At 48.1% G+C, this 25,701-nt stretch overlaps 2 protein-coding genes across 7 annotated transcripts; one reads left to right on the top strand and one right to left on the bottom strand.

The window, feature by feature from the left end:
* Nucleotides 1-430: 430 nt before the first annotated feature.
* NOSIP (nitric oxide synthase interacting protein) lies at nt 431-19,296 on the bottom strand. 3 transcript variants are annotated; one of them, XM_081274877.1, is made up of 9 exons: nt 19,190-19,296; nt 5,216-5,286; nt 4,574-4,679; nt 3,001-3,082; nt 1,502-1,661; nt 1,294-1,412; nt 1,004-1,191; nt 816-924; nt 431-542 (listed from the first exon to the last, which is right to left on the bottom strand). In XM_081274877.1, exons 2-9 carry the CDS (start codon nt 5,283-5,285, stop codon nt 471-473), a joined length of 906 nt encoding a protein of 301 aa, XP_081131003.1. In that variant the 5' UTR covers nt 5,286; nt 19,190-19,296; the 3' UTR covers nt 431-470. The 3 variants fall into 3 exon arrangements, with proteins under 3 accessions (XP_081131003.1, XP_081131005.1, XP_081131004.1); XM_081274879.1 differs by lacking the exon at nt 19,190-19,296 and adding an exon at nt 18,804-18,866; XM_081274878.1 differs by lacking the exon at nt 19,190-19,296 and adding an exon at nt 13,747-13,826.
* On the top strand, nt 19,212-25,669 carry PRRG2 (proline rich and Gla domain 2). 4 transcript variants are annotated; one of them, XM_081274883.1, is made up of 8 exons: nt 19,212-19,342; nt 20,106-20,160; nt 20,716-20,880; nt 21,180-21,361; nt 21,550-21,589; nt 23,542-23,689; nt 24,484-24,618; nt 24,945-25,669. In XM_081274883.1, the coding sequence occupies exons 3-8, from the start codon at nt 20,796-20,798 to the stop codon at nt 24,961-24,963; spliced, it is 609 nt and encodes a 202-aa protein (XP_081131009.1). In that variant the 5' UTR covers nt 19,212-19,342; nt 20,106-20,160; nt 20,716-20,795; the 3' UTR covers nt 24,964-25,669. The 4 variants fall into 4 exon arrangements, with proteins under 4 accessions (XP_081131009.1, XP_081131007.1, XP_081131006.1 ...); XM_081274881.1 differs by having other exon boundaries at nt 19,264-19,342; nt 20,784-20,880; XM_081274880.1 differs by lacking the exon at nt 19,212-19,342 and adding an exon at nt 19,550-19,599 and having other exon boundaries at nt 20,784-20,880.
* The last annotated feature ends 32 nt before the right edge of the window (nt 25,670-25,701 follow it).

Here is a 25,701-nt window from a genome sequence, read left to right as displayed (position 1 = left end):
AGGCGAGCGCGCTACCGCTTCAGCCACATCCCCAGCCCCCCAAGGGGTTTCTATTGGACTTACTAAAGTGGTGCCCTCACATGGTCCCAGTTCAGACTCTGACTTCTGGCCATCTCCACTGATTTTAATGCTATGCTTTTGCATCCAATTCAGAATTTGCTGTTTGTGGTACTGGAGATTGAACTCAGTTAGAACTGAGCTACATCCCCAGCCCTTTTTATTAAGACAGGGCACTAGTTGCCAAAGCTGGCCTTGAACTTACGATCCTCTTGCCTCAGCCTCCTGAGTAGCTGGGATTATAACTACAGCAGGTATCAGTGCTTAGTAAGTCATTGTGACAAAACATTCCACATTCTCAGCCTGCATTTTCCAGGTCGCAGGCGGCCTGCTTCCTCGGGTACCCCCCTTTGATGCAAATGAAGACCACGTGTCCAAGTGCACCCAGCGCTTTATTAGGTTTCCCACCCGGGCTAGGCCTGCATCACAGGCCGGGACTTCTCGGCCTGCAGCTTCACTCCGGAGCCCGCGAATCCTGTGCCACCCTGAAAAAGGTGGGGAGAAGGATCAGATGGAGGTGGCCCAGGCGCCAGGTGGCACTGGGGTTCCAAAATCGATCAAGGTGAAGTACAGCCAGCAGGGAGATTGGGCGTGGGAGAGCCAAGCACCCAGGAGCCTGGCTGAAGAACACAGGTGGGTGGAGTTGGGACCTAGGGAGACTGGGCAGAGTTCCAAGGGAGGGAGGGGTGTGTGGAAAGGCAAGAGGCGGGGCCTGGGAAGAAGGGGAAGGGGAGTGGAAGAGGGGGCTGTCAGCTCACCCGCTGGAGCACAATGATGTCGCGCTCGGTAAGCTTGTCACCATTCACTGGGTCCACCATGTCCTTCCGAATCAGCTTCTCCACACACTCAAGGGTGACCACTGCCCCACTGCAAGGAAGGTGCATAGGTCAGCCCAAGAGCCACGCCCCTGAAGCCCACTCTACTTCCTCCCAGTCAGGAGACTCACGAGGGCCTCAGCACGGCGCACGGTGTGGCATTGCTCAAGCTGTCACGGGTCACTGCGCACACGTAGCGCTCGCTGCGCGTGATGAGCCCCACGCGGTCCACCGAGTCATCGAGTGGTGTGAAACGCACAGGCGTCAGGTCCGACATGCGCAGAGGCTTCCCTGACATGGGGCAGGTCACGATTCGCGACTGCAGGGATGGAGGCAGGCAGCGTTAGCAGGGGCCTGGTGGCAGGATGACAAGGAGCCTGCGAGGATAGGTGGGGACCTCCGCAACACTGAGGGAGCTCACTGGCTTCTCCAGTTTGGTGGCCTTGGCCTCGGGAGTCAGCGACGGGATCCAGAAGCTGGGTAGCGCTTTGTCCTTGTCTTTGCTGGGGGGACCCACGCTGGGCCCAGGTTGGGTATCATCTGTGGGGGAGGGAGAGGCTCGGATGGGTACCGTGGGAAGCACTAGGCCTGTGGGGCCCCTACCCATTTGCAAGCCCACTTCCTGTCACCTGGGCCAGTCCCTGCGATGACCTTAGAAGTGAAAGGGTTGAGGGGCCGGCTCACGATGGCTGCCTCCTTCTCCAGGAAGCCGCGGACTTGGTCCTGGGCTGCTGCTCGCTGCAGCTTTTTCTGCTCCTCTCGCTTTGCGCCTCTCTGCTTCTCGTAGGCCTAGAGACCAGAAGGGAGTGAACCAAGCATCAAGTATTCACAGGCCACCCAGGGGAGTAGGGGTCCCCTTCATAGTAGGTAAACTGAGACCCACATAGTGACCACTCTGGCAGAGGTTAGCCACTGCCCCAGTGCACCTTTCCCAGGCTGTCCTGTACTGCACATGGCCCAACACTTGCTTGTCCCTCCCCTACTGTGGGATAATTAGGTCATTTCCCACTTGGCCAGTTTGGGGCTTAGTGTTGTCTTTGTCCCTTGATGGCAGAGTGGTCAATGGTCAAGCCTGGCTAGAGCTTGAATGCTGGGGCTCAAACCCCATCTTTGTCACCCTGTGGCCTGCCGTGACCTCTCCAGGCTTCAAGCCTGTTTTCCTTCTTGTTTTTGGTACTGTAGACTGAACCTGGGGTGCTCTATCATTGAGCTACATCCCCAGCCTTTTTTTTTTTAACTGTGAAACAAGGTCTCACTAAGTTGTCCAGGCTGGCCTTGAACTTGTGGTCCTCTGCCTCAGTCTCCAGAATCACTGCGATTACAAGGATGGTGCCTGGTGCTAGCAGCGCTTCCAATATGGTCACCGTAAGGGAAAACCTGGTCAGGAACAGGGCTGTGTGGGGGGACATGGGTGTGGAGGGAGCCATGTGAGACAGAAAGTTCCACAAGGGGACCGGAAATGTAGCTCAGTGGTACTGTGTACGTACAGCATCAACCTGACTCTCAGAAAACGAGGCGGGGGAGGAAGGGTACAGACCCACCATGCCTCAACTATGGTGATAAAAGGACCCCTCCCACCACCAAGTGGCTCTGTCCATGGAAGGCTGGCCCTGGCTCTCTGCTCTGAGGATTTGCATCTGTTTTCACCCCCCATGCACTCTGCAGGCTCCTCTGATGGCCCTGTCCACCTGTTTTACAGATGATGAAACCCAGGCCCACAGTGAAAAGGTGACATCCACCCACTTAGCAAGTTTTCACTAAGCACCCACAGCCTCAATGGGGACAAACTTGCTCTTTACCCCTGGAGCCTGAGTCTAGTAGGGGATATCAGCACACACGAGAAAGCACATGTAAATCTGCAGCTATAACTAAAGAAGAGGTGACCAGGTCAGACCCAGAAGGCCCGGGACCAGGGGAAGGTTAGAGTCAGCTGTGTCTGGGATTTAAATCTGGAGAGTGGGAGGTTTTCACCAGGAGGGGGAGGGGCATAGCATACTGAGCAGCAGGACAGCACAGGCAGTGGCCCTGGGGGAAGGAACTGAGACCAGACGGCCCAGAGTGGCTCTGCCATGAGCCCAGAGTCAATAACACCCACCCACCTGTTTCCCTTTCTCCCCATCCCCAACACCTTCATTTGCCGGGCGATCTCCTTCTTCTGGTGCAGAATGTACTCCAGGATCGCCTCCCGCTCATACAGGTAGCCATCTGGGCTGCAGAGAGAAGGAGGATGAGAGTCCAGGGACCTGGCCTAGTCATATGGCCAAGGCCCAATAAGCACCCATCCAACATTAATTCCCTGCCCTGTTGGTATAGTATTTGGCTCAGTTCAGCTCTCTGAGATAAATTCTCTCTTTTTTTTTTTTTAATGGTACTGGGGATTGGCCTTAGGGCTTCGAGCACTGAGCTATGTCCCCAGTCCTTTTTATTTTTATTTTGAGAAGGGGTCTTGTTAATTTTCCCAGGCTGGCCTTGAACTTGTGATCCTCCTTCCTCAGCCTATGTAAGCGCTGGGATTATGGTTGTGCCCCACTTCTGAGGTAAATTCTTTTTTTTTTTTAAAACATTTATTTTTTAGTATTTGGCGGACACAACATCTTTGTTTGTATGTGGTGCTGAGGATCGAACCCGGGCTGCACGCACGCCAGGCGAGCGTGCTACCACTTGAGCCACATCCCCAGCCCGAGAGAGAATTTTTTTAATATTTATTTATTTTTTTTAGTTCTCGGCGGACACAACATCTTTGTCTGTATGTGGTATTGAGGATCGAACCCGGGCAGCACGCACGCCAGGCGAGCATGCTACCGCTTGAGCCACATCCCCAGCCCCTGAGGTAAATTCTTACACTAGTCCATGCTACTGATTCTCGTGGCTTTGGAGCATGCTGTAGCTTGGAGGGGAAAGTCTTGTGCCATCGAGGGTGAACCCGGCAGGCCTGGGCTGCCCAGACCTTCTGTATTCCAAAGAAAGGACTGGTCTTTGACAGGTTCCTGGGAGCTTCTCTAAGCTCCTATAATGTCCTACCTGATAAGGGTGTCTTTATTTATCTGGTGACGGTGGGCCATGGGGTGTCATCTTGACCTTCAGAGTGGCTGGAGGCCAAGGTCTGCCAGCTGGCCATCAGCCATGTCTGTGCAACCAACTGCCAATCAAAACCCTGGACACCAAGGCCAGGGGAGCTTCCTTGGTTGGTGATGCCCCAAGTGTCATCACACACAGCTCACAGGAGGATTAGCATTGGCCACCCGACTTGCACAGGATGCGCGCAAGCTCTGTCTGGACACCCCAGGTGCCTATTCCTATTGCTCATGGTAGTCTGCCGCCTTTCACCATAATGAACTGTCACTGCGGATCTGACAGGTTTGATGAGTTCTGTTAGTTCCTTTAGGGAATAACTGAACCTAAAGGTGGCCTTGGAACCCTGAGCAACGATCGACTCTCATTATCTTTGTCAGAACCTGTTGCCTTGCTGAAGCCACTGCCTTGCTGCCTGTACCAGAGCCCTTCTCGTGGCCAGGCAGTGGTCAAGGTCATAAATACATGAAACAGGACCAGGATCACGCCCATGCCTCACATGAGGACACTGGGGCGCTGAGAGGCTACGGGGCTCGCCCAGGGCACCCTGGCCGTGTGAGCAGCTAGACCCACGCGTGAAGCCCCCTCTGCCTGGTTCCCTTACCCTCCCACCCTTGTCCCCAGCTCACGTCACCACAGGATCATGGCAGGGCTGCAGAGACAGGCAGCAGCAGTCAAAGTCCTTCACAGCGTCCCGGCTCAGTCGAATGTTCTGGGTCCCATAGCCCGACGCCGCTGGGGATAGATTTGGACAGTGATGGAGAGGCAGAGACAAGAGACATGCGCCTCCCCAGTGCCAGAGGAGAGAGCGCCACCAGAGAGCCTGGGGGCAGGCAGGAGTGAGCCAAACAGGCCCGGCACCTCCATCCTGGGCTGAAAGGTGGTCAAGAGCTGATGTCAGCATTGGGCTGCGGCTGTACAGCCTGTGGGAAAGTGCTGGTTCCCAGAGGTGAGACAGGCCCCATGGCTGACAGCTTGCACTGAGTCCCATGCTGTGCCGTAACCCAGTGCCTGCACTGCTGCGTCCAACCCTCTTGGACAGGCCATAACAGGTGCCTAACATAAGCTTCTCACAACTGAAGACTGGGAGGAATGCATAAATCCTGTGAGTGCCTCCAGGGACACTGGGCCAGGGAGGCTGTCACTCATGTCGTCATGACCATCAAGTGCCTGGTGTGGGGGGAAGGGCGCTCGCAGGATGCTCAGTGGCAAAATCAGGGGCGCAGACTGAGAAGGTGACTTTGAGACACTGCAGGCCCCCAGCTCAGTACCTGTGTCCTTCTTCTTCTCATGGTAGGTGTAGACGGCCCCCGCTGTGCAGTTCTTGCCATGCCGTGTCATCCTGGGGAGGAAGGGACAGTAGTAAGGCTGTGCTGACTGGATGCTGCTCACACTCAGGCCTTTGTGGCCCTCAGAGCTGATCTCCCCCTTGGATGGGAAAGCTGGTACATACGGTCACAGTGCCTCCTCCAGGAAGCCCACCCACACTCACCTGAACTCACCCTAACATAACCTTTAATGACAAAAGAATTATTTGTTTGGAGGTGGGAAGAGGTGCAGACCAGGTGGCCTAGCTGTGCCATTCACATTTTTAAAAAAGACATCAACTGGGTGCAGTGCATACACTTTGAACCCAGCTACTTGGAAGGCTGAGGCAGAAGAATAACAAGCTGAAGGCCAGCCTCAGCCTCAGCAACAGAGTGGCACCCTGTCTCAAAATAAAAAATAAAGACAGACACCAAGGTAGACTTCACTTCAGTCTAAGTAGGTAAGGGGCCCATTGCTGGTAAGCCCCTGTGGCTCCATAAGCCCACTCCACCTGCCTCCCACTCCCATCTTTATGGACTCAATTGTGGCCAAGGCACTAGTCTCAGCGCTTGGCCCCATTACTGTCCACCAGTCCACTAGCCAGTGATGAATGGATGGAGGATGATGGGTCTGAGAGCAGCTCGGAGTGGGGCTCTGCCTGAGGAAGACGGTGCTGAGCACCTCTTCACGTGCTCAGTGATGACGGGCTACATATAAAGAAATGTCTATTCAAATCCTTTGTCCATTTTTATATCAGGCTACTTGCCTTTTTTATTGCTGAATTATAAGATTTCTTGACATACATGCTGAATATAAGTCCTTTGTCAGCTCTGATTTACAAATATTTTCTCTATTATGTTGTTTTTTCAGTTTCTTTTTTTAAAATATTTTTCAGTTGTAGATGAACACACAGTACCTTTATTTATTTTCATGTGGTGCTGAGGATCGAACTCAGTGCCTCACACATGTGAGGCAAGTGCTTTACCACTGAGCCACAACACAGGCCCTGCTTTTTCAGTTTCTTGATGGTGTGTGACAAAAACTTTTTTTTTTTTTTAACTATACTGGAGATGGAACCCAGAAAGGCACCCTACCCTCAAGCTATACTCCCAGCAGCCCCCCCTTTTTTTATTCTGAGACAAGTTCTAAGTTGCTCAGTTTGACTTTGAATTTGCAATCCTCTTGCCTCAGTCTCTAGAGTCACTGGAATTACAAGCATGTGCCACTGTGCCTGGCAAGTTTTTAATTTTTATGAAGAACAACTACCTAATTTTTTATTTGTTGCTTATGTTTTTGGTGGTGTATTTAAGAAGATGCTGCATGAGCCAAGATTATGCAGTTTATTCCTATATGTTCTTCCAGGAGTTTATAGACTTAGCTTTTACACTTAGGTTTCTGTTCTGTTTTCAGTTAATTTTTAATATAGTGTGAGGTAGGGAACCCATTTTTTAGTCTTAGGTGAACACAGTATCTTTATTGCTATGTGGTGCTGAGGAGTGAACCCAGTGCCTCATGGCGAGCACTCTACCACTGAGCCACAAACCCAGCATTCCGCCACCCCTAACCCATTTTTTTTTTTAAGATGAACTCCCCTGAAGCCCACAGGCTTTAGCAGGATTCCCTGCTTAGTAAATAGCTAAACGAGCCAGTTCAGCAGCCTACATGTTCTTTTAACCCTTAAAAGGATTTTAAAAAATTATATTCCTATCTCACCCATCTTTAAGTTACCATCTAAAAATTCTCCTGCTGGGCATAGTGGTGAATACCTATAATCCCATCAGCTCGGGAGGCTGAGGCAGGATCCCAAGTTCAAAGCCAGACTCGGCAACTTAGAGGAGGCCCACAGAAACTTAGCATGAGCCTGTCTCAAAATAAAAAATAAAAAAGGAGCTGGGCTCAGTGGTGCAGGCTTGTAATCTCAGTGACTTTGGAGGCTGAGGCAGGAGGATTGTGAGTTCGAAGCCAGCCTCAGCAAAAAGCAAGGCACTAAGCAACTCAGTGAGACCCTGTCTCTAAGTAAAATACAAAATAGGGCTAGGCATGTGGCTCAGTGGTTGAATGACCTTGAGTTCAATCTCTGGTTCCAAAAATAAAAAGGGCTGGGGATTTGGCTCAGTGGTCAAGTGCCCTTGGGTTCAATTTTTGGTAAGCCCCACAAAATAAATAAATAAAACTAAAAATTCTCCTAAGGGTGGGTTTGTGGCTCAGTGGTAGAGCACTTGCCTTGCACATGTGAGGCTGTGGGTTTATTCCCCAGCACCACATAAAAATAAATGATCAAAAAAATAAACAAACAAAATAAATGTAGTGTGTCCATCTACAACTAAAAAAATATATACATATTAAAAAAAATTCTCCTAAGGTTAGTTACAAATAATACAGTTTCCAGTTTACAATTTAAATCCTGACATTTTAGGGCTGGAGATGTAGCTTTATGGCAGAGTGCTTGCCTAGGATGTGCCACGCCCTGAGTTAAACTCCCAATACCCCCCAAACAATAAAATAATGGGGCTGGGGATGTGGCTCAAGCGGTAGCGCGCTCACCTGGCACGCGTGCGGCCCGGGTTCGATCCTCAGCACCACATACCAACAAAGATGTTGTGTCCGCCGAGAACTAAAAAATAAATATTAAAAATTCTCTCTCTCTCTCTCTCTCCCTCCCTCCTCTCTCACACTCTCTTTAAAAATAAAATAAAATAAAATAAAACAAACCAAACAAAAAGGGCCATCTGCCCCGCTTTTTGTTAAAAGAAATTAGCATCTTGACATTTGAATATAATGTTGTATTGCCTTTTAAATGTAGCTGAATCTAAACACCTTAATGATTTGATACACACATACATCATTCATTTGAAAAATGCAAGAAAAAGCTGCTTTATAAAAGGAAATATTTACATGTCCTATTTTTCTCTTTCAACTTGCATTTTTTTTTAATTAAGACAGCTTTTGTAGAAGATTGAACTCAAGGTCTAACATTTTTCTCTTTTTTTTCTTTTACAGAGAGAGAGAGAGAGAGAGAGAGAGAGAGAAAGAGAATTTTAATATTTATTTTTTAGTTTTCGGCGGACACAACATCTTTGTTTGTATGTGGTGCTGAGGATCGAACCCGGGCCGCACGCATGCCAGGTGAGCGCGCTACCGCTTGAGCTACATCCCCAGCCCTCAACTTGCATTTTTAATCCCACTTCTTTCCCTGTCACTCACTTTAACCCAAAGTTATATATCTATGTGCTCAAAAATATTTTAGTGATTACCCTGTTATTTCTCTGCAACACAAAATATGAATAGGAGCTGAATATAGCAGCACACACCTGTAATCCCAGAAACTCTGAACACTGAGGCAGGAGGACTGCAAGTTCAAGGCCAGTCTCAGCAACGTAGTGAGACCCTGTCTCAAAATTTAAAAATCAAGCCAGGTATGGTGGTACATACCTGTAATTCCAACAGTTCAGGAGGCTGAGGCAAGAGGATTGTAAGTTCAAAGCCAGCCTCAGCAATTAAGCGATGCTCTAAGCAACTTAGTGAGACCCTGTCTCAAAATAAAATATAAAAAGGGCTGTGGAAGGGCTGGGGTTGTAGCTCAGTGGCAGAGCACTTGCCTAGCATGCGTGAGGCACAGGGTTCGATCATCAGCAGCACCACAAAAAAATAAAAATAAACAAATAAAATAAGGTATTGTGTCCATCTACAACTAAAAAAAATATTGGAAAAAAAAAGGGCTGGGGGGCTGGAGAGCTGAGATTGTGGCTCAGCAGTAGAATACTTGCCTAGCACGTGCGAGGTACTGAGTTCGATCCTCAGCACCACATAAAAATAAATTAATGAAGTAAGGGTATTGTATCCAACTACAACTAAAAAAAAATTTAAAAAAGGACTGGGGATGTGGTTCAGTAGAAGAGCACCCCTGGGGCTCAGTCTCTACTGCGGGAGTGGGGAAACAGAAAATTTATTTTTATTCACATGATCCTTAGGTTCTCAGTCAAAATATTCTTCTACCCAGGTGTAGAGGCACATGCCTGTAATTCCAGTGACTTGGGAGGCTGAGGCAGGAGGATCACCAGTTAAAAGCCAGCCTCAGCAATTTAGCAAGGCCCTAAGCAGCTCAGTGAGACCCTGCCTCTAAATAAAATACAAAATAGAGCTGGGATGTGGCTCAGAGGTCGAGCACCCCTGAATTCAATCCATGGTACCCCCCAAACAAAACGAAACAAAAGGGGTGGAGAGGCTATAGGTCAGTGGCAGAGGGCTTGCCTAGCACGTTTGGGGCAATAGGTTCCATCCTTAGCACAACATAAATATAAACAAAGGCATGCTGTCCATCTACAACAACAAAAATAAATAAGGGGAGGAAAAAGGATGGGTTGGGGATGTGGCTCAGTTAGCTCGGTGATAAACTGCCCCTGGATTCCATTCCAAGTATCAAAAAAGAAAGAAAGAAAAGAAAAAGAAGAAACAAAATTTCTTCCAGATCAGTAGTTCTCTAAGTGTGGTCTTAAGACCCCTGTGGGCCCTCAAGACATTCCTAGGGAGTCTGAGAGGCAAAATTCTTATCATAATAGCATCAAGACATTATTTGCCTTTTTCATTCTCATTCTCTTGAGAGTAGTACAGTGGAATTTTCCAGAAGCTATGTGAGGTATGATACTGCAATACTTCCCTGCTGTGGGGAGAGCAGACTGGTACAACCACTTTGAAAATGAAATGTCAATGCCTACTAATGTCAAACATATGCCACCCTACAAGCTACCAACGCCTCTCCTACTTCCCTACAGAAGAGCATCCGTCTCCCACAAGACACATCCTAGAGTGCATTATTTGGAACTGCTGATAAACTAGAAAATACCCAAATGCCTGAGCATATGGATTAAAGGAGCTGGGGCACAATCACATAATGGGAACACCCAGCAATGACAGCAAACAACCTACTGTCAGGCTGAATCTCATAAATACCATGTGGGTGAGAGAAGCCAGACACAAAAGAAAATTTATTATATGATTCCATGTATATGGAGTTCAACAACTCACAAAAGTAATTATGGGCTGGATGTGGTGGCTAAGGCAGGAGGATCGTAAGTTCAATGCCAGCCTCATCAACTTGGTGAGGCCCGAAGCAACTTAGTAAGACCCTGTCTCAAAATAAAAAATAAAAAGGGCTGAGGATGAGACTCAGTGATAAAGCACCCTTGGGTTCAATCCCTAGTACCAAAAACAAAGTAATGTTGTCTTTAGAAACTAGGTTCCTTTGGGGAGCGGAAGTGGCTGGGAGGGGCCTCCAGGCAGCCCTATGAAAGCTTGCTCTCTTTCTAGATTTGGCTGCAGGTGGCATGGGTGTGTTCACTTTGAAAAGCCACTGACTATATGGTTGTTTTCTATTCTTCCTTGTATTTGTTCTAGAAAGAAATTAACTGGGGCTGGGGATGTGGCTCAAGCGGTAGCGCGCTTGCCTGGCATGCGTGCGGCCCGGGTTCGATCCTCAGCACCACATACCAACAAAGATGTTGTGTCCGTGAGAACTAAAAAATAAATATTAAAAATTCTCTCTCTCTCTCTCCTCTCTCACTCTCTCTCTTAAAAAAAAATAAATAAAGTCTACTATTAAAAAAAAAAAAGAAATTAACTGGGGGTGCGGGGGACCCTGGTCCTCTCCAGGGGCCCATCAAGCATGTTCTGGTTCTGCACTGTGGCTACCATGTTGTCCTAATATGATGCTCCCCCTTGATTTAACACCTGTGGATAGACTTGAGCATGTGCAACACATAGCCTTGTATCTAATGTCATCTAGGATGCATGCAAGGTTACATTTAGGATAAATTCTATCTATCCATCTATCTACCACCTACCTACTTACCTTTGTGGTACCAAGGATTGAACTCAGGAATGCTTTACCACTGAGTAACATCCCCAGACCTTTTTATTTTTTTAATTTTGAGGCAGGGTTTCACTAAACTGCTAAGCCTGGCCTCAAATTTATGATCCTCCTGCCTCATGCCTAGCTCATTTAGGATAAATTCTTAAAAGTGGAGTCATAGGCTCAAAAGGCATGTACATTTAACATTTGATGATCGTTTGTTGCTGGTGTGCCTCAGGAGTAGAGGACTTGCCCATCAGGTGGGAGGCCCGAGTTCTATCCCCAGAACCATAAACAAATAAATGAACTGGCCCATCACTCTCCATGCAGACTGACAGGCTAACTCGCCTCCAACGACCTCAACCTCGCAGTTCCACTGACCTCGAGGCTCCACCACTGGATTTCCTGTGAACACCCCCAAGCTGTGCCCTGTCGGTGTAAATTATACTATGGAAAATGTGGCATCCAGGACAGACAAGAAGACACTGTAATGCCTCCAATCCACAAGGGACTCATCTGGAATAGTCAGTCCTACTATAATGCCATGTTCTTTCACAGCAATATGCAAAACTTGCAGTGCAAATCATGGGGTGCATAGAGGATATGGGGTGTGGCACGGCACTTGTAAACTGTCCAGGATGCTGAAAGACACAGGAGGCTAAAAAGACAGAGGTGAGTGGTTTTACGGGCATGAAAATGGTTAATAAATCCATACCCACTCCAAAAAACATGGCACTTGACCTTGACAAAGGCATGTGGTTTTCCATGGAAACAGGCATCGAAGGGGACATCCTATGAGCTGTTATGAGGTCGTGGAAGAGGGTTCTCTGAAACCTGATGGAAAGTTCTATTACAGCTGTGGATGGATGTGGTTCCTAACATATGTAGGGAACGGAGGTAGTGGTAGATGTTTCTGGAAAACGCATTATGTGTGCTTTGTGTATTCCTACACTCTTGTTTCCTCTGTATGTAGTGTTCTGAATCCACCTAATCTCTTTCTCATGGATGCATGGAAGCAAATGTGAATTTTTTTTTTATGCTCAAATTGCTCCTAATATACCAACTGCATTGGAATAAGTTCATGTTTTTAAAATATTTGTTATAGAAAAACTGACTATACATGGAACTCCAGCAAACTGACAGGCAAAAAATCAGCTACCTCACCAGAAAAATAAGCAAAGATATGAAGAGGCAGAAAGAAGTCAAAAGCCCAAAAAGCAGATGAGGAGATGCTCATGTAAACTCCAAGGAGCTGCTGTTTCCCACCTACCAGCAGGCAGCTAAGACAGGCTTGGTGGGGCTGGGGGGGTGGGTCACAGGACTGCTGGGCGGCGAGTGGCAGCACGGATAGGCCAGCCATCCCCAGATACTGCTGCTGCTGCTGCTTTGGCACACACTTCGGCTCTCGGGCACGTATGTCCCAAAGACATTCAAGCTACCCACAGGGGAGCAGATAAAAGGCTGTTCACAGCACCGCTGTTTACCCTGGAGGGGAGTTGAAGGCCACTGAATGTCCTTCCCTGAGAGAATGGATAGTGAAATGCAGTGACTGACCATCAGGGGGACTGGCCTGCCTTGAACTGCAACCATCAACCACCAAGTGTAGGCCCAAGAACACTGACCAGCAAAAGGCTCCACACTACACAGCCTTTCACATTCCAATCGGAATCACCAGGCTCTCCTGGCTGCAGAGCTCTCTCCCCCCTACCTACGTTTGTTCAGAAGGCAAGTTTTGTTTTTAGCAACATTTACATAGACGCAGACCCTCATAGTTTGTGTTTATGACAAATGGGTGTGTCTTCTAACCCCTACTCCAATCATCTCTCTTACCCCAGAAAGGGTCCTTCTGGGTCACTGTGCCCTCAAGGCCACCATGGTGTTACTTGCAGAACTGACCTTGACAGAACCCCCAACTTGCCCCAGCCCTTTCCAAATTGCTCCTAATATACCAACTGCATTGGAATAAGTTCATGTTTTTAAAATATTTGTTATAGAAAAACTGACTATACTGACTATACAAGCCAGGCCTCTCCTCTGACTTCCTAGGCCCTAAGCCTCCCAGTAAGTGGCCAGCACCTGCCACCTCCCCTTGCTTATGTGCCACCCACTCCCCAGGCCCAGCCCCCTGGCTTCCACCCCAGTCCCCCAACTGCCACTCATGAAGGTCGTGTTGACCTCATGGACAAATTCCCCGCTCTATTCTTAGTTGTCAACTGCCTTGAGCCTCTGTGGTATTTGGCACTGGGCACCCTGCTTTCCCAGAGATGAGCTGGCTGGGTATTATGTGGCCAGGAACAGAGGTTTCCGTGTGGATGGGGTATGTTCCCTCCATGAGTAGGAGGACCTGAGAGAGGAGCCTTTTTAACTTTCATGGTTGGTATGAGAATGAACACCAGGGACAGGCTTGACCCCTGAACACATGTCAACCCTTCAAGTCCCTGCTGTCATCAATTATCTAACCTCAACCAACCGTCAAACAGGTCCCATCAGCATCTCCACTTTGCCAATGGGCCACCCGAGCCTTAGAAGGGGAACCATTTGCCTAGGTCAGTAGTTCTCAAAGTAAGGCTCAGGGACCCCAAGGCCCCTAAGATATTTTCAGGGAATCCACAAAACTACTTTTTCATATTACTAAACATTATTTACCTTTATTCTCCTTATTCTCTCACACCTATACAGCAGAGTTTTCTGGAGGCTGTGAGCTATATAAGAATGTTGTTGCTCCGGTGGCTAACTGAAGGTGCTGTGTGCATTCTGTCTTGGGTTTTAAAGGTCTTTTTTCTTCCTTCCCCCCAGGATTGGGGATTGAACCCAGGGGTACTCTATCACTGAGTCACCTCCCCAGCCCCTTGTATTTTTTATTTACAGATGGAGCCTTGCTAAGTTGTCCAGGTTGGCCTCGAACTTGTGATCTTTCTGCCTTAGCCTCCAGAGTAAAAAAAGTTCTTTTCTTATGCCAATGGAAAGAAACCAGGCACAAAAGGTCATATAGTGTACAATTTCACTGACAAGGAGTATCTAGAATAAGCCAAGTCAAAGAGACAGAAGGTGGATCAGTGGCACCACAGGCTGGGGGGTAAGGAGAGGAATGCAGAGTGACTGCTGGTAGGCACAGGGTTTATTTTGGGGGTGATGTAAATGTTCTGGAAACAGATAGGGGTATACAATACAGCCAATATACTAAAACCCATTGAACTGTTCATTTTTTTTGGTACCAAGTGTTTTATCAGAGACACCCACTGAGCCACATCTTCAACCCTTTTTATATTTTTTAATTTTTTTAAGTTGTAGATGGACACAATACATTCATCTATCTATCTATCTATCTATCTATCTATCTATCTATCTATCTAGTGCTGAGGATCAAACCCAGGGCCTCACACATGCCAGGCAAGTGCTCTGACCCTGAGCCATAACCCGAGCCCCAAGCCCTTTTTATTAAGACAGGGTCTTGCTGAATTGCTTAGGACCTCACTAAGTTGCTGAGGCTGGCTGCAAACCTGTACTCTTCCTATGTGGGCCTGCTGAGTCACTGGGATTACAGGTGTGTGCCACCATGCCCAACACAGGGTATGCACTCCAGCACCAACAACTTTTAAAAGTATCTATTTTATTTTATTTTCTGATGTGGCAAATATTGGTTGATACAACTCACATAACATGAAGCTCTTAGAAGTCCTTCATGATTCTGAAGTTCCTGAGATAAAAAAGGGAGAGACTCCCTGGCCAAGGGTAGACAGGGCTGCCAGGCAGCAGGGCAGGATTTAGGGGAAACTCCAGAAACTGAGTTTCCACTCCTACATTCTTTTGTCTCCTCAGTCAGGCCAATTTCAAAATAGAAAACAGAACTACTGCCATCTGCTGTCACCAACATTTCAGAGGAAACAGCCAAAAGAGCAGGACCCACAATAACATCAATTATTATGTAGCATCGCCCCCACTTTACAGGAAGGCCACAGGCACACAGAAGCCACCAGCTGGGAAATGGCAGAGCTGGGATTCAAACCCCAGGCTCTGGGGCTGCCAACCCCCCCCCTTTTAATATTTATTTTTTAGCTATAGCTGGACACAATACCTTTACTCCATTCATTTATTTTTATATAGTGCTGAGGATCGAACCCAGGTCCCCCCAGCACGTGCTAGGCGAGCGTTCTACCGCTGAGCCACAATCTCAGCCCTGGGGCTGCCCTCTTAACCAGGTACAGGCCACCAGGAGGTCCCATTCTAAAAATAAAGGCCAATCTATTTCTTCCTTCAAGATCCAGGGTATATTCTACTCTTTCAGCACTACTAATTCAGATGCTAAATTTTCACTGGAGATACTAAATTTTTTTTTTTTTGGGGGGGGGGCAGGAGGTAGGGGTGGTAACCAGGGATTGAACCCAGGTGCTCTTAACCACTGAGCCACATCGTTAACGTTTTTATTATTTATTTTTTTATTTTTATTTTTTATTATTATTTTTGGTACTAGGGATTGAATTCAGGGACACTCACCACTGAGCCACATCCCCAGCCTTTTTTTGTATTTTATTTAGAGACAGGGTCTCACTGAGCTACTTAGCACCTGGCTTTTGCTGAGGCTGGCTTTGAACTCCTCCTGCCTCAGCCTCCTGAGCTGGGATTACAGGCCTGCACCATTGTGCCTAGCTTTTAGTTTTTATTTTGAGACAGGGTCTTGCTAAGTTGCTTAGGGCCTTGCTAAGTTGCTGAGGCTGGCTTTGAACTTGTGATCCTCCTGCCTCATACTCTGAGCCACTGGGAACACAGGTGTGTACCACTGCACCCAGTTTCAGTAAATGACCTACATTTAGATTTCATAAAATTGAATTGCAAACATTGATTCCCACACCCTGATTGTTCCATACTTAAAAGTTTTTCAATAATTGAACCAAATATTGGTGTTTAGATTCTGAAGAGTTTTTTTGTTTGTTTTTAAATATTTTGTTTTAGTTGTAGTTGGACACAATACCTTTATTTTATTTTTATGTGGTGCTGAGGATTGAACCCAGAGCCCCGGACATGCTAGCACTCTACTGCTGAGCCACAACCCCAGCCCCTAAAATTTAGCTCACTGGTCAAAGTAGCTACATATCAAAATGCTCCAGTCTCTTAGGACCTAGTGGCTGTTGTACTGGCCACCATGAACAGCACGGTGCTAAGACAGAACTTCTTAACAATATGCCCACAATATACAACATGGTACTAATTTCTTAACATCATGCTTGGCCAGCTGGTGTTTGAATTACCCTGATTATCTCCTAACCGTCTTTTCCTGAAAAGAATGTCTAACCAGTGGCTCTTTAATGGTGGGGTCAGAAGTCCTTCAAGAACCTAAAAAATACTATATACTTTCTCCCAAGAATGTTGTAGACCAAATAGGTGTTCTGGTGCACGCCTATAAATCCCAGCTACTCTGGAGGCTGGGGCAGGATGACAAATTTGAGGCCAGCCTGGGGAACTTAGCAAGAGTGTCTTAAAATAAAAAATACAAAGGGCTGGTGATGCTCTCAGTGGTAGAGCACCCCTGAATTCAGTCTTCCATGCCCAAAAAAGAAAGTTTATAAAGACAAAAGACAAGTCAGTTTTAAAATGGGCAAAGGGGGCTGGGCTTGTAACTCAGTAGTAGAACACTTGCCTAGCCTGTGTGAGACACTGGGTTCCATCCTCAACACCACATAAAAATTAATAAAACATAGGTATCATATCCATCTACAACTAAAATATATTTAAAAACAATTTTTTTAGTTGTTAATAGGCCTTTTATTTTTTTTTTATTTATTTGTATGTGGTGCTGAGAATTGGACCCAGTGCCTCACGCATGCTAGGCAAGCACGCTACTACTGAGCTGCAACTCTAGCTCCTAAAAAATATTAAAAGAAAAAATAAATAAAATGGACAAAGGATTAGAACAGACATTTCTCCAAAGAAGATCACAATGGCCAATAACACACATGAAAAGATTTTAATATCATTAGTCATTAAGCAATTACAATAAAAACCACACTGAGATACCAATTTACACCCCGTTAGGATGAGTACAGCATGACCAAAATGACAGTAATAGGTGTTGGTGAGAATATGGAAATTGGAACCCTCACAAATCACCATGGGAATGAAAAGGGGTGCAGCCACTTTGCAAGTTCCTCAAACCCTTAAACGGTCAGTATTTACCCAGCAATTCCACTTCTAACAGAGGGGAAAATGTATGTCCACATAAAAACTTGCACAAAAAAATTCTGACAGCATCATTATTCATAATAGCCCCAAAGAGGAAACTCTCTGTCAACTGATGGAGACAATGTGGTCTATCCTTTACAGTGAAATATTATTCAACCATAAAAAGAATGAAGTACTGCTATATGTTACAACACTGGAGAACCTTGAAACAGATGCCAGGTAAAAGAAACCCACAGAACACATATTGTATGCATTTAAGTGAAATATGCAGATTAGACAAATCCATAGAGATAGAATGGAGATTAGCAGCTGCCTAAGGCAGAGGTGGGGGTGGAGTGGAAAGAACTGGGAGAAAATGTGGAATGAGATTTCTTTTGGGGATGATGAAAATATTATAAAAGTGATAATAGTGACAGTTGCACAACTCTGAACATGCTAAAAACCACTGAACTGTGTACATGTTAAATGGGTGAACTGTGTTACATTAATGATATTCCACTAAGGCTGATTAAAAAAAAAAAAACAAAAACAGATGGTTGGCTGGATTTGAGTTGGCCCTACAGACTGTAGTTAGCTGACGATTAGATGGTGGAACTAGTGAAATGAAACTCAAGAAGCAAAAAGAGCCAGATGTGGGACTGGGGTTGTGGCTCAGCAGTAGAGCATGCTAGCCTCCCACATGAGGGGGCCCTGGGTTCGATCCTCAGCATCACATAAAAATAAACAAACGCAATAGAGGTATTGTGTCCAACTACAACTAAAAAAAGAAAGAGCCAGGCGATGTGGTGCACCCCTGTAATCACAGCGACTGGGGAAGCTAGGGCAGAAGGATGGCAAGTTGGAAGCCAGCCTCAGCAACTTAGTAAGACCCTGTTTCAAAATGAAACGTGATGTAGTTCAGCGGTAGAGCATCCCTGGGTTCAGTCCTCAGTACAAAATAATAATAAAAGTAATAAAATAAAATATAAAAATAAAAAGAAATGAATAAAAAAAAAAAAAACCCAAATTCTGATGGTGAGATGATGGTGAGATGGTGAGATGGTGTTTCAGTTTCTTAAATGAACCCATTACACCAAGGGGGTAAAAAACCCAAAACGGTGGAGCGAAGAGGGGGCTGGCTGTTCTACATTTGAGAGACTTAAGCCTGACAAGGTGGCCCACACTGTAATCCCAGCTACGGGAAAGGCTGAGGCCGGAGATTTGCAAGTTCAAGGCCACTTTCCACAATTTAGGAGACCCTGTCTCAAAATAAACACTAAAAGGGCTAGGGGTGTGGCTCAGTGGTAGAGCACCGCAAAAACAAAATGAAAAAAAAAAAAAAAAAGGTCTGGGAGACTAGTTCGGCAGTAGAGCGCCCGTGGATTCAGTATTGGGGCGGGGGAATCTTGAACATTCTCATAACAAAATATTAATACAGATCCTTCAAGGTCCAAATTCACACCGAATCGACAGCACAGTTAGGATGCAAACCAAGGACTGTCTGATCCCAAAGCTCCACAAAAGAAAAAGTTAACCCCTACACCAACCTCGAGAGGGAAGAGACTGTCACAGGGGTACAGAGAAGGCAACCGCAGGTGGACTGCACAATCCACTACTGCCCGCTCGCCCTCCTCATCCTAGTGAGGCCTCCTTCCTCGACTCCCACTTCTCAGAGCCCCGGGAATCCTAGCTCCTCCTTCCACTGGGACCTCCGACCCATCGCCAACAACCGCCAAACTGCCCGAGTGAGAGCTGGCTACTTCCAGAGGATGCTGGGAGATGTAGTTCAGCCTCCAGCTTGGCTCGTCGGGAGAGCTCGAGTTATGACAGCGAATCGAGAATTCGAAATATTGCCCCTGTCTCCCTCAGAAACCCAGGGAGATAGTCCGAGAAGGACCGCAGCAACATTATCCCTCCAACTCCTAGAACTCACCTCACAAACGACGCCTCCTCGCCGAGTCGCTCCAACTGTGCCCCTACACCGGAAAGAAGTGCTGTTTTCTCACTCTGTTCCACCTACTTCCGCCCGGCCGCAGATACCGGAAGTAAAGGTGCCCCTAGTGGCGGGGGTGCCTCTACTGGCTGGGTAAGTCCTTTCTTTTTTCTCTTCCTCCCTCCGGAAACCTGAGAGACAACTCGAAGGTTCCGGTTAGTGAAACTGGCGCGACTATGGCGAACGCTTTGTATATACTAGGCATTTCCTACAGCTGACGATTTCCTATTTTAATTCCAATGCTTTTGAAACTCTCCAAGCCAGATTTCAAGGACTAACCACCTCTCCTTGAGATTGGGATGCCTACATCCCCAAATATAGTATTTATTTTTCATGCTACAGCTTAACAGGTAGAGAAGTAAGAACACCTCTGTTCCCATTTTATAGATATAGCAATAAAGAAATCGTAAGTCAAAGCCATTGAAGTCATTCTCAGAAAATAGTGATTTATTGCGGTATCACCCGACTATACCAGGGACCAAGACATATCGTTTCTGTCAATTCTAGGTATCTGGAGAACCAAACATTTATTTCTCTAGCTCAGCCAGGCAGGTTCCCACCAGCTAGCCGACCCCTAAGGGGTCGGGAGTCGGGGGTGGGGGTGTGGGAGGAGTCGATGCAAACCCAGTCCCCTAAATGCCCAAGGGTATTGGGGAGGTCTCTAAGGAGCTCTGGCCCTTAGGCCCTTTGTCCTAAGGTCCCTTTAAATACTTTGTCCCTAACCTGAGTCCCGCCCAGGGCAGGTAATTGCAAGCCCCGCCTCTCTGCTAGAAACCGAGTCTGGTTACCGGGAACCAAGTACCCCTTCTCCCTCCCCCCTCCCCTCTCCCCTACCCCTTTTCACCTCTGGCTACAGCTGGCTGAAGAGATCCCGATTAAGGAGGAGGGGCAGTGCTCACAGGTCTGGGCAGGTAAGTGAATATTCCTAGAGGCAGAACCTGGTTTGAAGACCCTGGTTTTCTTGCTCTCCACCACTTTGAGGCCCAGAAATTTGGGACCCCCAGACCCAGGAGTCCAGAGCCCCTGTTTTCTCATGCCCTCTAACTCCAAAATACAGAACCCTTCCACTCCTGTAGTCTTTGATCTCTGTGAGTGGATGTGGCAATGGGCAAAGGGAAGTGTAGGTGGAAATTGCCAAGAAAGACGGAACTGATCACCACCGGACCTGTTTATGAGCAACTACTACTGTTTATGAGCAGCACCAGTGTTGGGTGCTGGAGACACAGTGGAGGACAAGCACTCCTGTGCTTATCTCTAGAGGAACTCGGCCTTCCTCCAAACACTGGCTCTGACATTTGCAAACTGTATGACTATGGGTGTTATTTTACCTCTCTGGGCCTTGGTTTGCTCATCTATAAAATGGGATAATAATAGGACTGCTTTGAGAATTAAAATGAGTTGATAGAGGTCTGCAGAATGCGGGCTAGCTAAGTGCCAGTTCTTACTTTCATGCATGACGAGTCCAGGAAGAGAAATCCTGCCTCATTCCCCAGGGACTGAGGCACCTGTCATCTATACTGTACTTTGTTCCAAGTGTCCACAAAATATGAAGGGCCACCCTTCCCTGCTGCTGCTCTGTATGGGATTGACAACCTGCCTGGATAACTCACCCAATGGAAAGCAAGACCAAAGTGAGTACTGGGGGAAGAAGCTGTGTGCAGAGGCCGGACCCAGGAACCCTGCTGCTGGTCCACTCTTCCTTGCCCCGAATGGAAAACCAGCCCGTCTTACCTCAAACCCAGGCGTCAAAGCCCCTTCCCAGTCCCTTCTCCCAGAAGACCTCATCTTATGTCTGCAGCTCTAGGGACTCTCTATTTTTCTTTTTCTTTCTTATTTCTTCCTTTCTTCTTCTCTGGGGCTCAAACTCAGTGCCTCACATGTGCACGGCCGCACCCTACCACTGGGCCCTATGCTCTTCTCATGTCTTTAGGACCAGACTTCTTCTTGGGTTCCACAGAGGCCCAGAGTTTCCTGGGCAGCCACAGGCGGATTCCAAGAGCCAATCACTGGGACTTTGAGCTGTTCACACCAGCGAACCTGGAGCGGGAGTGTAATGAGGAAAAGTGTTCCTGGGAAGAGGCCAGGGAGTACTTTGAGGACAATACTCTGACGGTGAGGGCTGGGGGTGAAGGGGACTGGAGTTTGGGGCCCTCTGTCTTCTCCATGGTGGAGGTGGGAGATCCTGGCCCTCAACTTCCTCCTCCTGTGGGTCTTATCAAGGTGGACTCGTTTTGGGGTGTTGTGGATCCCCCACTTGATTTGCTGTCTTCCCTCCTTCTTCTCCACCCCTACCCCTCAAGGACCGCTTTTGGGAGAGTTACATCTACAATGGCAAAGGAGGTGAGTTCCGGCTGAAACTTTTTGTTCCAGGCAGCCCCTTCCCGTGGAAGCCAAAGTAATGGGAAATTAGGCAAAAGAATCAGCTGCCCTCACCCTTATTAAGGAGACCCCTCCCTTGACACTGTAGCCCCTGTCTGAGACTCACCACACATACCCTATTAGCTTTCAGGGGAGGCCCCATGTCTCCAGGAAAGGGAACATGCCATGGAGGGAAGAGCTTAGCCCTGGAGCTCATCAGAGGGGCAAGTGCACTGAGCCCCAGCCCCTTTGGGGTTTGCTGGTTACTGGGGGGGGGGGCTGCTCCTTAGCAACATGGGCAGAGCAGGAGGCTTGGCCATCCTTACCTGTCCAGTTTACCCACCCCCGGCCCCTTTTCTGAGTTCTAAGGCCCCATCTTGGCTGCAGCTGTTGCTAAGGGGGGCTGCTCCTTAGCAACGGGGCCTGGTCAGGCCAGACTGAGGAAGCCTGAAGCACTACCTGGCTGGCTTCCCCTCCCCCACAGCCCCAGCCCAGCTTCAGTGGCCTGGTTGCTAAGGCGGCCTTCTCCCTAGCAACTGCGCCTAGCTGGAGGACCCAAGGCTTCCTGCCCACTGGAGGATCCCCCTCTGGGTACCAGATGCCCCACCCCCTGATGGCCTGGTTGCTAAGGTGAATGCACCTTAGCAACAGGCCCTAGGCCTGGGCTGGAGTCCTCACATTGGAGCCTGGTTGCTAGGGGAGGTAACTCCTTTGCTACTGTACTAGGGAGGTCTAGTGGTTCCTTGAATCTACCTGAAACCTGCTTGAATTGGAAGGACCTGCCTTCTCAGTGCAGGGTTTTCTTAAGGAAGTCAAAAAGTCCCAGTGATTTAGTTTGAAGGAAGCCCCTCCAGCCCCCACTGTCAATAAAACTGCCCCCAGAAGTAAGTGCCAGCAAAGCCTCACAAAAGAGGTCTCCCTGTGCTCCCTCAGATTAGCAACAGGTCCATGTGAGTTTTGGACACATAATTATTAGGAGGTGTTCCCTAAATTTCTCTATGAAGTGAACGCTTCCTAGCTGTCTGGTAAACTCGGAAACCTTCCTGTAGATTTTGTTCTTCCTTTAGAGTTGAGGCCTTACTTCTCGGTGGCCTGGTTGGTAGAAGGGGTTGCATTCCAGAGCAGGCAGAATTGCCAGATAAAATATAGGAACCCCACCTCCCCCCGACTCCCGTGCTTCCTGCAACAGTTAAATTTAAACTTAAGATATACAATGAATAGTTTTAAAAGTATAAGTGTATCCTAAATACTGCATTGGATATTCTTTTTTTAAAAATTATTTTTTAGTTTTAGGTGGACACAATATCTTTATTTTATTTTTTTATGTGGTGCTGAGAATTGCACCCAGTGCCTCAAGTGCTACCACTTGAGCCACATCCCCAGCCCCTGGATATTCTTTTTTTTTTTTTTAATATTTATTTTTGAGTTGTAGTTGGACACAATAACTTTATTTTATTCCTTTTTATGTAGTGCTGGGGATGGAACCAAGGGTCTTGAACGTGCTCTACCACTGAGCTACACCCCAGCCCATTGGGTAGTCTTATACTGAAACTTATCTGTTGTGTATCTGAATTTCACATTTAACTGGGTGTCCTATATTATTATTGGCTAAATCTGGCAATGCTCAGTGTAGGGGCCTCTTAAAGCCACCTGAGCTCTGTACTCTATCTTCAATGTGTCAACTGCTCACTGAACAGATGGATCATATAGGAGGTTGTGCTCTGACTCTTGGGGACCAGGACACCCCATATCCAAGCAGGGTCTATGTTGTCATAGGGATTTAACTCCCCTTTTTTTAAATCCCAGATGAAGTTATCACAGGCTTTTATGCATTTGAGCTCACAGAGTGTTCACAACCTGTGAAGTAGGGGTGGGGCGATTTGGATATTGGAGTGGATGGCAGTCTCTGAAGCAGTGGCTCCCTCTATCCACAGGACATGGACGAGTGGACGTAGCAGGCCTGGCGGTGGGGCTGACCTCCGGCATCCTGATAATTGTCTTGGCTGGCCTGGGAGTCTTTTGGTATCTGCATTACCGACAGAGCCAGGGCAGGAGCCAAAGTCAGCAATCTTCTTCCCAAGAGTAAGGGGGCTTCAGGAGGGAGGGGCCAGGGGAAGAGAACAGGGGACAGAGAGAGATTTGACCTAAGGAGTTGGGGGCAGGATGGCACTGATAATAGAAACGTAGAGACAGGCACTTGGAGAACGTGTCTGTCAGCTGGCTTGGATCTAGTTCGGGCAGCTGTCAGGCTAGTAGTAGGAGTTCTGTCAACATTTGCTGCCTGCCTATCTTTGGGTACCAGGTTTCTGTGAGATTATCACTCCAATATTGTACGTGATGAGACTGTTTTTGTGCAGCTTGTGAGCCATGGTTGTCTATGGCATGTCAGTTTCCATGGTGACAGGGTACAGCATGTGTGGTGTGTGTTGTAAGTTGTCTAGGTGTGTCTTTCTCACTAGCAGGGTCTCAGAGGATGTCTAAGTGTCCTAAGTTGTAGAAGTATACTGGGTTTTGGGGGGGCGTTTAGGATGAGTTATCTGGGAAATTTGTGATCCAGTGTCTCTCTGCATCTGCCGAGTTCTGTTTCTGTGTGTGTCTACCTACCTACCTCTCTGCAGGCAGTTTCTCTATTACTCTGCCTGTATCTGGTGTATGTTTCAGTGTCTGAATGACAGCCTGCATCTGTGGTTTTGGATTTGTGTCTGCTTGTCCATGTACACCTGTTCAGGAGCTTTTCTGCATGTAGGGATAGGCTGAAGGTGACCCTCCTTTCCTCTGGTCAATCTTTCTTCCACCTCTGTCCCCCTGTGTTTCCTAGTCTGTTTCCTCTCTATCCTGTAGGTTCCTCCTGCTAACTGCACCTTTTCTGTCCCCAGGGCCCGACTCATCAGCCCTCTGAGCCCTCCAACGCCCCTACCTGTACCTCCACTCCTACCCCCAGGCCTCCCCACCTACGAGCAGGCGCTAGCAGCCTCTGGTGTGCACGACGCACCTCCACCCCCTTACTCAAGGTACAGGGAGGGCTTCTATCAAGGGGCGGGGCGATGAGGGGGAGGGCACTGTCGAAGGAGGGGCGTAGGTCTAGGGGCGGGACTTGGAATTTGGGGCTTATCACCGGGGGCAGGGCTTGGAGTGCGGGGGTGGGGCTGCATGCAATTGTCTGTAGGGGCGTGGCCCAGCGTTGTGAGAGAGTAGTATTATAAGGGGGTGGGGCTTATGCCCAGAGGGTCAGGGATTGGCTGAGAAGCCAAGGGCGGATCGGTGTGGTCTCGGTTGCGGGGGTGTGGGGTGGGGACAGCCGGATCCTTGACTCTCCTCCTTGCCCCTCCCCTTGTAGCCTCCGGAGGCCTCTCTGAAGATCTGCTACAGAGTCCCGGCTGCCCGAGTTGTGCCCCTGATTCACACCGGATTCCGGAAGTCCCCAGGCCTCTTAGATTCTGGAGTTGAGCTTGGGGGTTGGAGGGATTAGGGGTCGTTCGACCCGAGGCCTATCCCATCACACGTGTTTCCGCCGCTTACGGATACACGCACGTCCCCGGCCGACGTGTTGAGGAGTCAAGGACCTTGCCCCTTGCGTGCCCCCAGGCTCTCCTGACTTGGGGCAGTCGACCAGTCCCGCCCTCGGTGTAGGCAAGCGCGCGTGGAAACTCAGACCCAGTCCGACAGGCCGGGTGTGTGGTCTTGCGTGTGTATCAACCTTCTCCCTCGGATGCCACAGGGCACGCACACGCGGAGAGCCCCGCCCGTGCACCCTCGAGTCTTAAGGTAGACTCGGTGCGCGCACAGGGACGCCTCGTAATCCAGAGAAAGGGTAGGGGGATATATTTGCAAGTGTGGTCGGCGGGGACAGGCTCGTGTTGTATCGGGAAACCGGACTTGAACTGTTCCCCTGGATAAAAACCCTTTGGAAAGGAAATTTTAAAAGGATGAAACAATAAAAAATAAAAATCTCATGAACTGAACCACGTTCCCGGGCGCATCTGCGCGCGGTGGAGCTGATTTTCTGTACAAACGCTGTGCCCTACACCCCCAGGCTCTGCTAGCGCTCAGTCGCTCAGTCTCTCCCTCTCTCTCTCTTTTTTTTTTTTTTTTTG

The sequence above is a fragment of the Spermophilus citellus genome, assembly GCF_964194105.1.
Source record: "Spermophilus citellus genome assembly, chromosome: 18".
In the NCBI taxonomy this organism is placed as follows: Eukaryota; Metazoa; Chordata; class Mammalia; order Rodentia; family Sciuridae; genus Spermophilus; species Spermophilus citellus.
The sequence above is the reverse complement of the archived record's forward strand: the minus strand, read 5'-3'. Positions and strand labels throughout refer to the sequence as shown.